General features: G+C 40.6%; 1 protein-coding gene across 1 annotated transcript; it reads left to right on the top strand.

Annotated features, from left to right (window-relative positions):
* Positions 1-2,437: 2,437 nt before the first annotated feature.
* LOC138585202 (potassium voltage-gated channel subfamily S member 3-like) lies at positions 2,438-3,937 on the top strand. Its single transcript, XM_069657489.1, has one exon. The coding sequence runs from the start codon at positions 2,438-2,440 to the stop codon at positions 3,935-3,937; it is 1,500 nt and encodes a 499-aa protein (XP_069513590.1).
* Positions 3,938-12,672: the final 8,735 nt, after the last annotated feature.

The raw sequence follows: 12,672 nt of genomic DNA, 5'->3' as shown, positions 1-12,672 counted from the left end.
GAGATGTAAAAGCTAACCTCCTTTGAGTCAGTGGAGGCTTTAAAAGCGTGAAAACAAAACATATGGCGATCAATAACAATGCCCCTCCTGCCCTCAACCGCAGCAGCCACATCTCCAACGTCACCACTGAAATGAATGAGACATATTTATGTCATGGCTTTAGCTGGATTAAAAAAGGGTGCAAAACGGGTTGTTCTTGCTGTTATTATCACATGACTCAAAAAAAGAGTAAGCAGCAGATTCTCAGCTGAACAGCCTGAAAAATGAGATGAATACACTTTCCTTGGTCAATATTTTTTATTTCCATCCTCTAACTTCCAAATGCTGTACAGCTCTTTACACTTTAAAAACAGCTTAAACTAGCTTGAACTAGCTTAAACTAAGAGTACTCTACAATACAGTATCACAACTTTAGGACCTGTTTCACCTGAAATGGTATTTGAGCAGTGCAGATGTAAAACATTTGGAACAAATTTGCAACACACCAAATTAACAAAACAAAGAAGCTGTTGGTCTTGGTCCTGCTTTGGGTCACTGGCTAGCTTTGCCTGTTTGGTAATTCAGCCCTGCATGGCAACACACACGTTTTATTAACACATACCTGTGATGAAAACGTGAACAAATATGCGTTTATCATTATGAGACAGACACATTTTAAAAAGCTACATGAATTTTAGGGTTGAACAAAGACAACCTGCAAAGATGTATGCTAGTTTTATGCTATTAGCCACATATCTGGGAGATACTGAGGATGGTTTTATTGAGGTAAAAAAAATTATGGATGAAACAAAATTGCAATATTATAGATTGAGAGCAACAGCTGTTTATTTTCTTAAATCTGTCTCCACTTTAAAGCTTTTTGGTTGGTGTTGATTTTGGCGCCCCCTGTGGACAAAGCTGTACCTCTTATCTCTTTGCTGATTTTGTCCTGTACATGCTTAAGTGGTGTTTTTTAACAAAAACATCTCATCCTGCTTTCCTTAACAGTCTTTAAATTTTTGCATTGGAAAATGTAAACAAAGGCAGCACACAGTTAATCTCTTGGTCTGACACCTACCCCCCCCCCCCAGCAGTTTCAGGCATTAAAAATAACCATATAGAAATAATCAATGTTGTCGCTGATGGTCTGTTTTGCTTTTGCAGGTCATATAGAGTAATCAGAATAAATTTCAGTCTGTTTCATAACCATCAAAAAACTCCTCACAGGGGCTTTAAAGGTATGTTGTACTTCACCTCTGCTGCCAAATGCAGTGTTACTGCCTGTTTGGCAGCTAGCCTGCCAGCAGGGCTCTCTCGCGCAGATTGAAATGTCACACTGTGATTTTACTTACTTCCCTCCAGCGCGCGGACGAGCTGTGGTCGACTGCCTTTACTTGCAGTACTTTCACACATATACAAACCCAGTGCAATTTCATTTTAAATATTAAACATGCATTAAATCGTTGCAGCTGCACTCCTCACTTAAAGAAAGTACTTTAAATAAATTGAAGAGATTAAGTATAACGACAGAATCAGCTTCCTTCAGGGATATCGCCGTAATATAATTTATAAAGCGCTATTAAAAACGACTTGTAATATAAGAGTAATTTCTCGCAGGGTGTTCCTACATCTGTGCAGTCTCTCCCCCTCCCATCTCCTCCTCTCTCGCCCCTCCCTGCTCCCTGTAAAAGGGAACAAACTGCCGGAGCTCCGCTGTCCCGCCTCCAGCTCCTCTTGTCCCGTCCGTGAAGCTGCAGCACCGGACTCCCTCCCTCCACCGACCTGCTGTGTGCGAGGTGTTGCCACAATGTGAAAACTAAACAAGCCGGATAAAAGTTATTTTAATGGAAAGAAAGGCTCCAAAGACAGGTATGTGTCAGCTTTACTTTTACATCATTAAAAGTAATTGACTTATTTGTAAATGGGGTTTGGTGTAAAACAAAATTCAAAAAATAAAAGCATGCAAAAGTCTGCAGAGTACGGTTGCAAACAAGAGCATTGCTTTGTATTTCTAGAAGAATAAATATAAGGAAATACAAAAGAATACATTCATCTGCACAAGCTGGGAAACACTATTTAATAATTGCGTGGAATAATGCAAGGTTTCAGTTTCAACTTGTTGCCTCTTATTTCCTCTGTTAGTCTAGTCCGCTCTGTAATTTGATTCCTCTGCTAATAATCCTGCACTTGAGCCCCCCAAGAAGTGACAGTACCTCACGCTTCTTCACTCACTCCAGCTCAAGCCATTTCCTGTGTGTGCTGTATTGATTTTTTCTTCCTTCAGAGGACTAATGTGTTCTACAAACAAGGCAGTCAAATGTGTCTTCATCTTTACGAATAAATGTACCTATTACAGTCCAGGCTGAAAACGGTTGTTGCACATTTCTTTGTAAAAAAAAATCTATAAAAATGACAGACTTTATTTCTCATTTTGATATCTCTGTGTATCATTAGGACCATGGGATATGGGCAATTCCTCCACCAGCGGGGTAATGAGGAGGACCAGGTCCACCTCAATGTGGGAGGTGTACGACACGAAGTGGATCCGGACACGCTACTCCGCTTCCCTCACACACGCCTGGCTCGTCTGCTGCGCTGCCAAAGCGAATCCGCGATCCTGGAGCTGTGTGATGACTACAGCCCGGCAGAGAAGGAGTACTACTTTGACAGGAATCCACGGGTTTTCCTCTGCGTGCTTAATTTCTATTACACAGGACAAATCCACATGATGGAGGAGCTGTGCGTCTTCTCCTTCAGCCAGGAGATCGAGTACTGGGGCATCCAGGAGTTGCACCTGAGCTCCTGCTGCAACAACTGGTACCACGAGAGGAAGGAGTACATCGAGGACAGGGACTGGGACATCCGGAGCGACGACCAGCAGCAGCCGAGCTTGGACTCTTCATTTGAGGAGCTCTCTGCTCTGGATAAAGACCTGGAAAAGTTCAAAGGTGCCTGGTGTGGCGAACTAAGGAGCTATATTTGGCTCAGACTGGAGGATCCAGGTCATTCGACGGCTTCAAAGATCATAGCTGTGGCCTCCCTCAGCGTGGTGTTGACCTCTATCATTGCCATGTGCGTCCACAGCATGCCTGAGTTCCAGCAACTGGATGACAATGACAGACCCATTGAGGATCCCGTCCTCGCAATCCTTGAGGTGATCTGCATTGCGTGCTTCTCCACCGAGTTCATCATCAGGCTGATTGTTGCGCCCTCCCGCAGAAAATTCCTTGGAAACCCCTTGAACATCATCGATGTTGCCTCCATTTTGCCATTTTACGCCACCTTAGCTCTGGAAACAGCTGACGAGGAGGCCGCCGAGGAGAATGAGGACTTACAAAACGTGGGGAAGGTGGTGCAGGTTCTGCGCCTCATGAGGGTTCTCCGAATCCTCAAACTGGCGCGACACTCCATTGGACTGCGAGCGTTGGGTGCAACCGTCCGCCACAGCTACCACGAGGTGGGTCTGCTCCTGCTCTTCCTCTCGGTGGGGATTTCCATCTTTTCTGCCCTCATCTACTTTGCAGAGAAGGAGGAGGAAAGCACAGAATTGGGGACCATCCCTTCAGGCTGGTGGTGGGCAACGATCACAATGACCACAGTTGGTTACGGCGACACCTGCCCGGTGACGCTGCCGGGGAAGATAGTGGCCACTTTGTGTATCGTCTGTGGACTATTAGTGGTGGCTCTACCCATCACCATCATCTTCAATAAGTTCTCAAAGTACTACCAGAGAAACAAAGCCATGGAGGGTCAGGGTATCACGAAACCAGTGAGACAAGACCCTGAACTTCCTTATTATAATATCCGAGATCTGTTCACAGAAAGCGTGTACCCCTTCATTGGAGGAATCGCCTTCAGGAACAGTGAGAGCAGCGCAGGAGACGACACGGATGCTTCCAGTCTCCAGGACATAGAGCTGTATGATAATGACACTTGTGAAAACGGGGCAGCAAAATGAGATTCCCCTTTATGACTCCAAGTCACTCCGTGCCTCTCAGGGCAGAGCGCTCCATCACTGATCCTGCCTCCCTGCACCGTCTTCCTCCTGCAATTTGACAGAGAATTATCATGGCCATGAACTTCTTATATTTTCAACGAGGGAATAGCTTGTGAAATATACGGCGTCGCTAAAACCAGGGAATCTGAAGGGAATTATCTGAACCTTGCTCAGAGGTTTGAGAGCCCATTTTCTGCTTGAATAAACAGCAATGATGCATGTAGGAGGCCATAATGTTAATGTTTTTCAAAGTAATGCCCTGTATTGATTCGTCTGCTCGCTGTAAGTTCAGACCGACAATTGGACGGATGCAAAAGTCTAGATTGACAACAATGTTTGATGTTAAAAATTGCATTATAAATCCCTAAGTTGGCTGATGTTTCACAGCCTGCATGAAAAAAAAATGGATGCAATTGTTCTGTAGAATTATGCAATTTTATTGATGCTGATTAAGACTGGCAACAGAACTCTCTCAGAGCACTGTGGATATGCCAGATCATTGTTGTTATATTTTTCTTTAGACAGTTGTTTTGGCATGCTGGGTGGCTCCTTGGAGGGGAATTCATGTGGACATGAAATAAAACTCAGTGAATCAGAAGAAACATGCCTCTGATTTGTGACAAGGCATACAGTAGGTCATACAAAGAAAGGTTCCAGTTCTGGTTCATAGCTTATTTGTTGTCACATGTCCAAAATGCTGAATTCAACACTTCCTGGCTGAAATGACCCTTAAAAAAACTAAAAAGAATGTCTTTTCTTCAGTGGTGAAATGCACTGAAATTGTCAAGTGAACTTCCTGCACTCTTGTCTGTTCCTGAAAGTATTGATTTCCTGTCCCTTGTTATAATCTACGGTCGGATGAGCTGCTGTTCTATGCTAGACCCGTCGTCCAGATTCAGTTGACCAGAAACATCTACTCTCAGAGATAAACCCTCCAAAATGTTACTTGAACCATTTATTTACAGATTGGATTCATCCTTCTGGCTGGATTTCATGACAATTGAGCGTATGAAATCTGAAATGATGCGTGAGGAGTACAGGAGGCTGGTTTCTACACAAAGTCACAGTTTTTACTTCACAGCAGGTTGTCTATAGTCTAACTGCAGCATAATGTTAACAGATAAGCGCATTACTTCCTGATTATTTGTTAATTGTAGTAAATGAGTTTCGATTTCTTCCTGTTCGCTTCCTGTTTCAGATGTGCATCACTCAGGATATTAGCATATTGCTAAGTCCACACTTTCAGGTTTTTGCTTTTGTCAGCTGCCAGTTATCTTAATGACAAACACAGTATTCGTACAGACAGGCATTGATTTAACAGTAAATAAGGCACTAGTTAATATAAAGAGGTGCTGACCACATATCAGTACATAAAGTAGGTTTGCAGACAACAGTATGCATCATAACCTGGATAAAACTGGAATTATTTCACAAACATTTGGTGCTGACAAAAAATCCTAAGGCTCACCTGATGACTAAATGAATATTACATTGTGTTTTATCACTCTAAATGATGGTCCAACACTTACACACCTACTGTTATTGTTAACACGATATCTTTTTATCGGCTGGAGGGAATCCCTTCAAATTTGGCACACAAATCAGCTTGGACTCAAGGATGAATTGATTAGATTTCGGTTGTCTGGGGTCAAAGTTCAAGGTCACTGTGGCCTCGAGTAAATCCAATTTTTGAAGAAATATCCACAAATTGGGCACAAACTTTGGTTTGGTTTTCATTTGTGGATCATAGGTCAAAGGTCACTGTGGTCTGTCAAAAAACAAACTAGTTAGGCCAAAATTAAAGAATCTAAAGGCTCATTCTGACACAATTTCACACACATTTTTATCATAGGATAAAAAAACTCTTTTCAGGCTTTTATTCGTGTTTCATGCTTGTGAAGATAACTAGAAACATCTGGAGGGAATATCTTCAAACGTCCACTTGGACTTAAGGATGAACTTAAAATTTTGGTAGTCTAGGGGCCAAGGTCACTGTGACCTCACAACTGTCACATTCTCATGAACGCAATATCTCAGCAACACCTGGAGTGAATTTGATCACATTGGGTTAATTTCATTTTGTTAACCATCCAAGAGAACAATTCTGTTAGCGACCTTTTGTCAATCTGTAACACTGAACAACTCATATTTCTGCTTTTTCAGCAAAAAAAAAAACCACATTTAAACAATGCCGGGAAACATGTTTCATACCATGTGAGCTAAATCGGTGGAGAACGTCAACTGATATCTTCACAGTTTCAAGACTCTTTGGGTAAATCTGTAATCCTTATTTGATGTTTGTGTAAAAAGCTGATCTCAGTGTTTTTGTTGAGGAATCCATCTTTGGAGTCGCAGATGATCCAAGCACCCTCGGCAACAGATAATGATAGTTTTGTGTTCCTGACCATTACTCTGAGCCTTACGGGTTTGGGTGCGAGTTCTATTAAGGGATGATGTCAATACTGTGTCACTCTGCTGCCAGCAAAAAGGCATTCACTTATTGAACTTGTGTCAGGATGTTTTATTTTTCTCATAAATTCCCACAGCTGGTGTCTGTCAGCTGACTTCAAGGTTACTGTACTGTACTGCTGCTACAGTTTAGTTTGTTCTACAGAACTTATAATTGCTACTAATGACAAAAAAACAGATTGATTTTTAACTGAAATAACAGGTACTTAATTTTCTCTTTGTGTCAAGATAAAGTTAAAATTCTTTCAGTGGTATTTCTCTGCTATCGTTCATATTCCAATTTTAATTTGTGTTTTTGCTGATCAAATTACCACATTCAAACTATGGACCATTCAGTGTTAATATGGAGCTATCTGAGCTAGCTAGCTTTAACTTATTAGCTTGGTGGCTAAAATATTTTGCAGTATTTTTTCAAAATGCTTATTTGTACCAACAGCTGCGGTCTCATAACTTTTAGCAAACAATTCTCCTTTTCATTTTATACTCCTATGAGAGAGCTGGTTAGTTAAAAAAGTTATTTAATTCCCATGAGAACATCCACAGATTGACGCAATTCCACTGGTTACCATTGGTTTCTTCAGGTTATACAAGTATGATGTTTTATTGTAGTTGTATTTATAGTTTGCATTATGGTCTTCAACTGGCGCATACTGAAAAAATTACTAAACACCCATTTAAAAAAAAAAATGCAACTGTTAGCTAAGCCTAGCAAGAATGCAGCACAGGGAGTGGAGAGTGTCTGAGCAGGGAGTTTGCACGAGTGGTACGAAAAGAGGAAGATACCACTGATTACAACACATTACAAAGAAGTGGTTGTATAAAACTATGGTATTGCCAATGCATTCTCTCAGTTTTTCATGCTACATACTGGCTACATTGCTGACAGTTGAATGCTGTATTTATAAGCCAAGGCAATGGGGTTTATGGTGGTTGTGAGGTGGAGAGAATTATATGATTTTGACAGAAAAACAGCTTTTCTTTGAATAAGTGGGTCAAGAGTGACACACCAAATCATATAGCTGCCATTATACAGGACATGAATGATATTGGTCAGGTGATTTTTAATGTAAAGGGGGGGAAAAAGCCAATTACCTGAAAAGGTCAGGGTTTGTGTGTCAGCACAAAAGTCACTGTTGCTGAAATAATGAGTTGTGCTTCAAACTTCCCCCTTAAGGCTTTTTTTTTCTTTAAATGAAACAACAACCTTCATTACGTTAAAGCTGAGGTGAGATTGCCTGCTATGATACTGCTGCTGGGTCAAATAAAGTCTTAATCTAAGCTGATTGGATGTAGTGGAGCGTTAAACCACCAGGATAAAAGGTGTCACTGAACAATCGAATACCTGTCAGAAACACTGTGGTAAGTTGAAGTTTAAAAAAAAAAATCAATAAAATTTCTCCTTGTGTCTGGTGGACAATAATTTTTAAAAAAAAGTCCCTGCAAAGAATGATGGTGAGATTTTAAACATGGTAGGGTCTCACACTTATTCATATGTGCCGTTTTGATACCGCCTTCTTCAGGTTTGTGAAAAGAAAACATAAATCTTTCTTTGAAAAGTCTGACATTTGTGCTCAGGTAGGAGTATGAACCTGTATTACATAAAGCCTCAGGGGCCACAGAGATATTTGTCCCTGTACCTCAAACAAAAGGAAAAGGTCACTGCAGTGATGAATGTGTAAGAGGCAAAGGAGAGTTTTTGGTTGTGTGCGACTCTGCAGGAGCCAATACATCAGTTCCTCACATCTTCAAAGTTAGCCAGGTTTAAGTGTTCAATAATAAAGATTCAGTAAATTAAACTGGTTGTTATTAGTGTCTACATACCCATTCTTGTTATCTATAAATGTAATAACAATATACTCTGAGACAATGAAAATTAAATAAAAAAGAAAAAGGGGGGGAAATTACTATACAAACAAGCTACCATGTGTTAATGTGTTGCTAACTACCATTAGCTTGCTAACATTGGAGTAAAATAGCTCAAACATTAAGTATAAAACATTATGTAGTTTATGTAACTTAAGTTAATCCGATAAGCATTCATGTTTTAACAAAAAAATGACTACACTTAATGATATTCACACATAAACAGTCAGGAGTAACTGCTACCTAGCTAACAAAACTATCATTAGCTAGTTAACAAATGACCTTCTTTAAACAGAAGAGTACAAGAGCTCCAATATGGAAAATACTTTCAATATATCTGACCAGACACGTGATTAAATAGTTTAATAATGATTTAATGATTTTTTAAAAACATGTCACTAAAATACAGGTTAGAACATTGTGCTTGATAACAAACAGTGCGAATTAACCGTCCAGATACTCATAGTGCACTACATTATACCACAGTAATCAGTTTAGTTTTGCACTTAAAATAACAAGTTTGAATACAGAAGAATAGGCCCTTATGAAACAAAAACATATGGCAATATACTGACAGTCTGTAGAAAGGGAAATATATTTTCTTTGCGTAAGGGGACATTGCCTACTACACTCAGAAACATGTACAAAATCATCACTCTGACTGCTAAGTTCTAACTGCTTTGTAGCTAACGCAACTAAACACCTAAACTAAAACGAGGTTACACAGCAGCGCTTTAACACCGCCTTTGAACTGTTACACTTAACAGTGTGACTTTTACACAGATGGCGAGGCGTAACGATCCTGTCTTGAACAGGCTACAGCTTCATAACCTTACAAAACTAACTAGTTACGTTTGACATTATTACAACAATTCTTTCATGTTCTCAACTTCTTTATGAACTACTTGGAACATCTGTTTTAAAGACTAGATATTTATAAATGACTTATTTGAAACTGGCTTTAACTGATGACTGAACTGATGAGTCAATGGCCAATTCGAAAAATGAATCAGTACCTGTATTTTAATTCAACCTGGTAAGATAATGACCCAACTCTAAGAAGAAAACATGTCATTGTTTCTACACATCCAATATGTTCTTTAGCTGTAACAAGGTGCCGTGACGGCACTTAAGATAAAGAAATAGACAAGGTTTTTTTGTATAGTTAGATACTCACAGATTTTTCTATATTTCCATTAGTTTCTGTCAGCTAATTTGACATGTTTTGATCAGTCCTTACATGGTCCGGCTCACCACAGAGAAGCTTACAGTCAGATCCCTTTCCCTCAGCCATTACCAGCAGACGTGTGGTTTCAGCTCAGGATCAGATATAACAAAGAAACCACTTTGTTTATATTTGGATCCTTCTTCTTTCCCTCATGCAGGTTTATTACAGCCCGGCAGGGTGGACATTGTTATTGTTCATTTCAATAATCATTTATTACTCTGACAGAGGCTGAGATTTGGTGGGGCAAAAAATAAATCTACTGTATTTATGTTATACAAGCGTATGCACCTTTACTACACCACCAGGAAGCCCTACTGATGGAACCAGTTTAAATCTTTCTCCATTAAGTAGTTCTGACGTGGGCTGGCCCCTGGATGAAAAGCATAATGATCCCTTTATACCTTAATGTTAAGTAAAGTATATTGAATTAAACGGTCTCATGTAGAAACGGTTTCAACGATGACAAATATCTCCAGTGTCCCAGTCTGAAAAAAACCAATGAGCTAGAGCCAAACTCACCTTCACCTCACCTTGGACACTGCAGTGTGACTTATCCCATTAGGAACAAGAGCAGACTGCAGCATTTCAATTACCCTCTTTGGCCATGCCTATTGTCCACCATTACATTCGTGCCCAAGAAACCCTCAGCAATTATGAAGGCAGAGATAAGCAGATAATCTAGTGTCCCATGTGTGGCCGCGTATCCCTCTCAGAGGGGGGTTCAGGCCTCTTCATAAGCTGACCTCAGTCCTCTGACTCCAGTTTACCACTCACAGCAGCTGCGGCTCCTCTGGGTATTTGCTCACGCAGATTCAATTCCTGTTTGTTTGGACAGGTTAGGTGAGGTTACAACCTAAACGCTGCAAGGTTGTTGCAGAGCTTAAAACATCACAGTACCCAAGCAAGTAAGCGGGCACTGCAGCGTAGCGTAGCATCTTTAAAACTTGATCCAGCTTTTCGTTAAACGGATGTAGTCGAGATGTATCGCACGTCATTTTAGACACATTTGCAGCAAATTCAGTCTGACATGTTTGGTATCTTTTGAAAATTTGGCATCATCATTGAGATATTGCAATAAATGTATGTGTGTTTGAACAATGTCTGGCCGCACAGCAAGAGCGTGCACTGACTGACATACCTGCAGATTTACGTGCTTTTAAGCTATTAAGATTTGTCTCTGTTCACGGGGATTTCCCACCATTAGTCACGCCCAAACAGTTGAAATGAGCTGGGTAATCGTGCACATTTAGTCCACAATTAATGTTTGTGGGACTTTTATCAGATGTGGCCCCTCACTATTATTCAGCTAAGTCAAACCGTGTGTATTTCTAAACATTTTTCCGTATTGCTCTGGAGTTGGTACAAGGAAAGAAATGCTTGTAAGAGTTTGTGACATGGTACATCTGTTCTCCTGTAAATCACAGGCTTATAAGCATTATATGAATTTAATTTACATTTCATTAGTGTGTTTCAGAGTGACAAAGAGCCGAGCAGGGCTGGGCCTCAGTAAAGATAGAGTGGCGAGGTTGAGAAATGTGGAGTACATGACTGTGGCTCTCAGCCCGGATGATGAACTGACGCCATCCATGGAGAGTAGCAATAGAGAGAGCAAGGATTTAATGGAGGCAGTAAAAGAGGGCAGGAGGGCTCCGAGTCCTGCTAATGAATCAGAAGAAGGGAAGAGGAGGAAGGAGAGAGGGAGAAGGGGGCTGAACAGAAGAGGGATGGGCCAGGGAATGACATAAGGACGGGAACACTGCATGTTCTGCAAAGCACCAATCTGACAACAAACAAATACATTCTCTAATTCTTTCTCACTTTCAGTAGGTACTTCAGCTCAACACCCTTTCAATAAAGATTAAAGGTGGAAGTTATGAACCTGTATACACAGAATTTAATAAATCACAACAACCTTTCAGCACCACCTCATTCAGCAGTAGCTCTTTTGCCAGCTATATTTGCGCCCTGAAGATCAATATCTATGAGTAGTTGCAGTTATTGTGTTGTTCTTTATCAAACAAAAGATTACAAAAACGTATGGGTGAATAAAGAACGCAGCCAGAAAATCATCACGTTAAATCTTTTAGGTTTTAACCAGGCATTTGCAGCTGATTGTAATTCAATGTGTGATTGACCTTTTTTCTGGTCGAGTTGTTTATATGGAGCGTTTTTCTTCTTTTTGGGCTTTTAAAGCATGTAATGTAGCTAATGAGAAGAATTTATTGTGAGGGGCCTGGAGTATAATCTTTACGCTGCACTAATCAATAACCAATGGAAAAACCAAAATACGCAGGCCATATTGGGTCGCTCATCGTGACAAACCTGGAGAGGATGTTCAATGTTTTGGTTTTATGGCCCAAAGCTTATTTCAGGTTAAAGGGCCAGTTCGACGATTTTCAACCTCAGTCCTATCATGCTCTATGTGATATATAGGGGAGCTAATGCCATTATGGTACGAAAAAAATGCAATTTGGCTCTGTGCCTTTGGAGGACGCTATCCGCTTCTCCAATGGGCCCTGGGAAACCTCCGTCAGACTACGTAAAATGCACCTTCTGGCGGAGGCTAGGCAGGTTGCTAAACTACAATCTCAATCTCTGATGTCATGTCTCGTTTGAAATGTAGACTGCAGACCCGAAGTTTTATTTCGACGATCCACCGGTATATTTAGTATATACATATATATAGTCATATTTCAGATTCTGTACTGCTCAGAGACATTGCCTGCAACAAAATGGAAGTATTTCACTCAAACGTCTCGCCCTGGGCCGTTCCTTTCAGAGGCAGGGGTGCAATGCATGCTGGATGTTGTAGGAATGTAGAATGGACGAAACCACCAGCTGTTCGTACAACTTTCTCCACAGCTATGGCACCAATTTCAAATATTATTGCTTCTATCAATTACAGAGAACACCAGCTTTAACTGACAGTAGCTTTTTTCCAGGGGCGAATTGTTCCATTAACTGTAACTGTAACATTTCCAGCTCTAATAGACTCACTGTACTCTACACGTTAAGCAAAAATATGCTATAGCATTAGAGTTTAGTTGATGAACATAGTGGTGCTCTTAGCAGTTCAAAAGCCAGAGGTTTCCCTCGGGAGGTGATGGAGACCAAAACAGAGGTAAAAAGGAACGTG

The sequence above is a fragment of the Semicossyphus pulcher genome, unplaced genomic scaffold (genome assembly GCF_022749685.1).
Source record: "Semicossyphus pulcher isolate SPU_LCO1_2020_fin unplaced genomic scaffold, fSemPul1.0.p SCAF_11, whole genome shotgun sequence".
Taxonomy (NCBI): Eukaryota; Metazoa; Chordata; class Actinopteri; order Labriformes; family Labridae; genus Semicossyphus; species Semicossyphus pulcher.
The sequence above is the reverse complement of the archived record's forward strand: the minus strand, read 5'-3'. Positions and strand labels throughout refer to the sequence as shown.

What these genes read in the sequence shown, in the direction of transcription:
- LOC138585202 (XM_069657489.1), top strand. Translation starts at nt 2,438, where the DNA reads ATGGGATATGGGCAATTCCTCCACCAGCGGGGTAATGAGGAGGACCAG.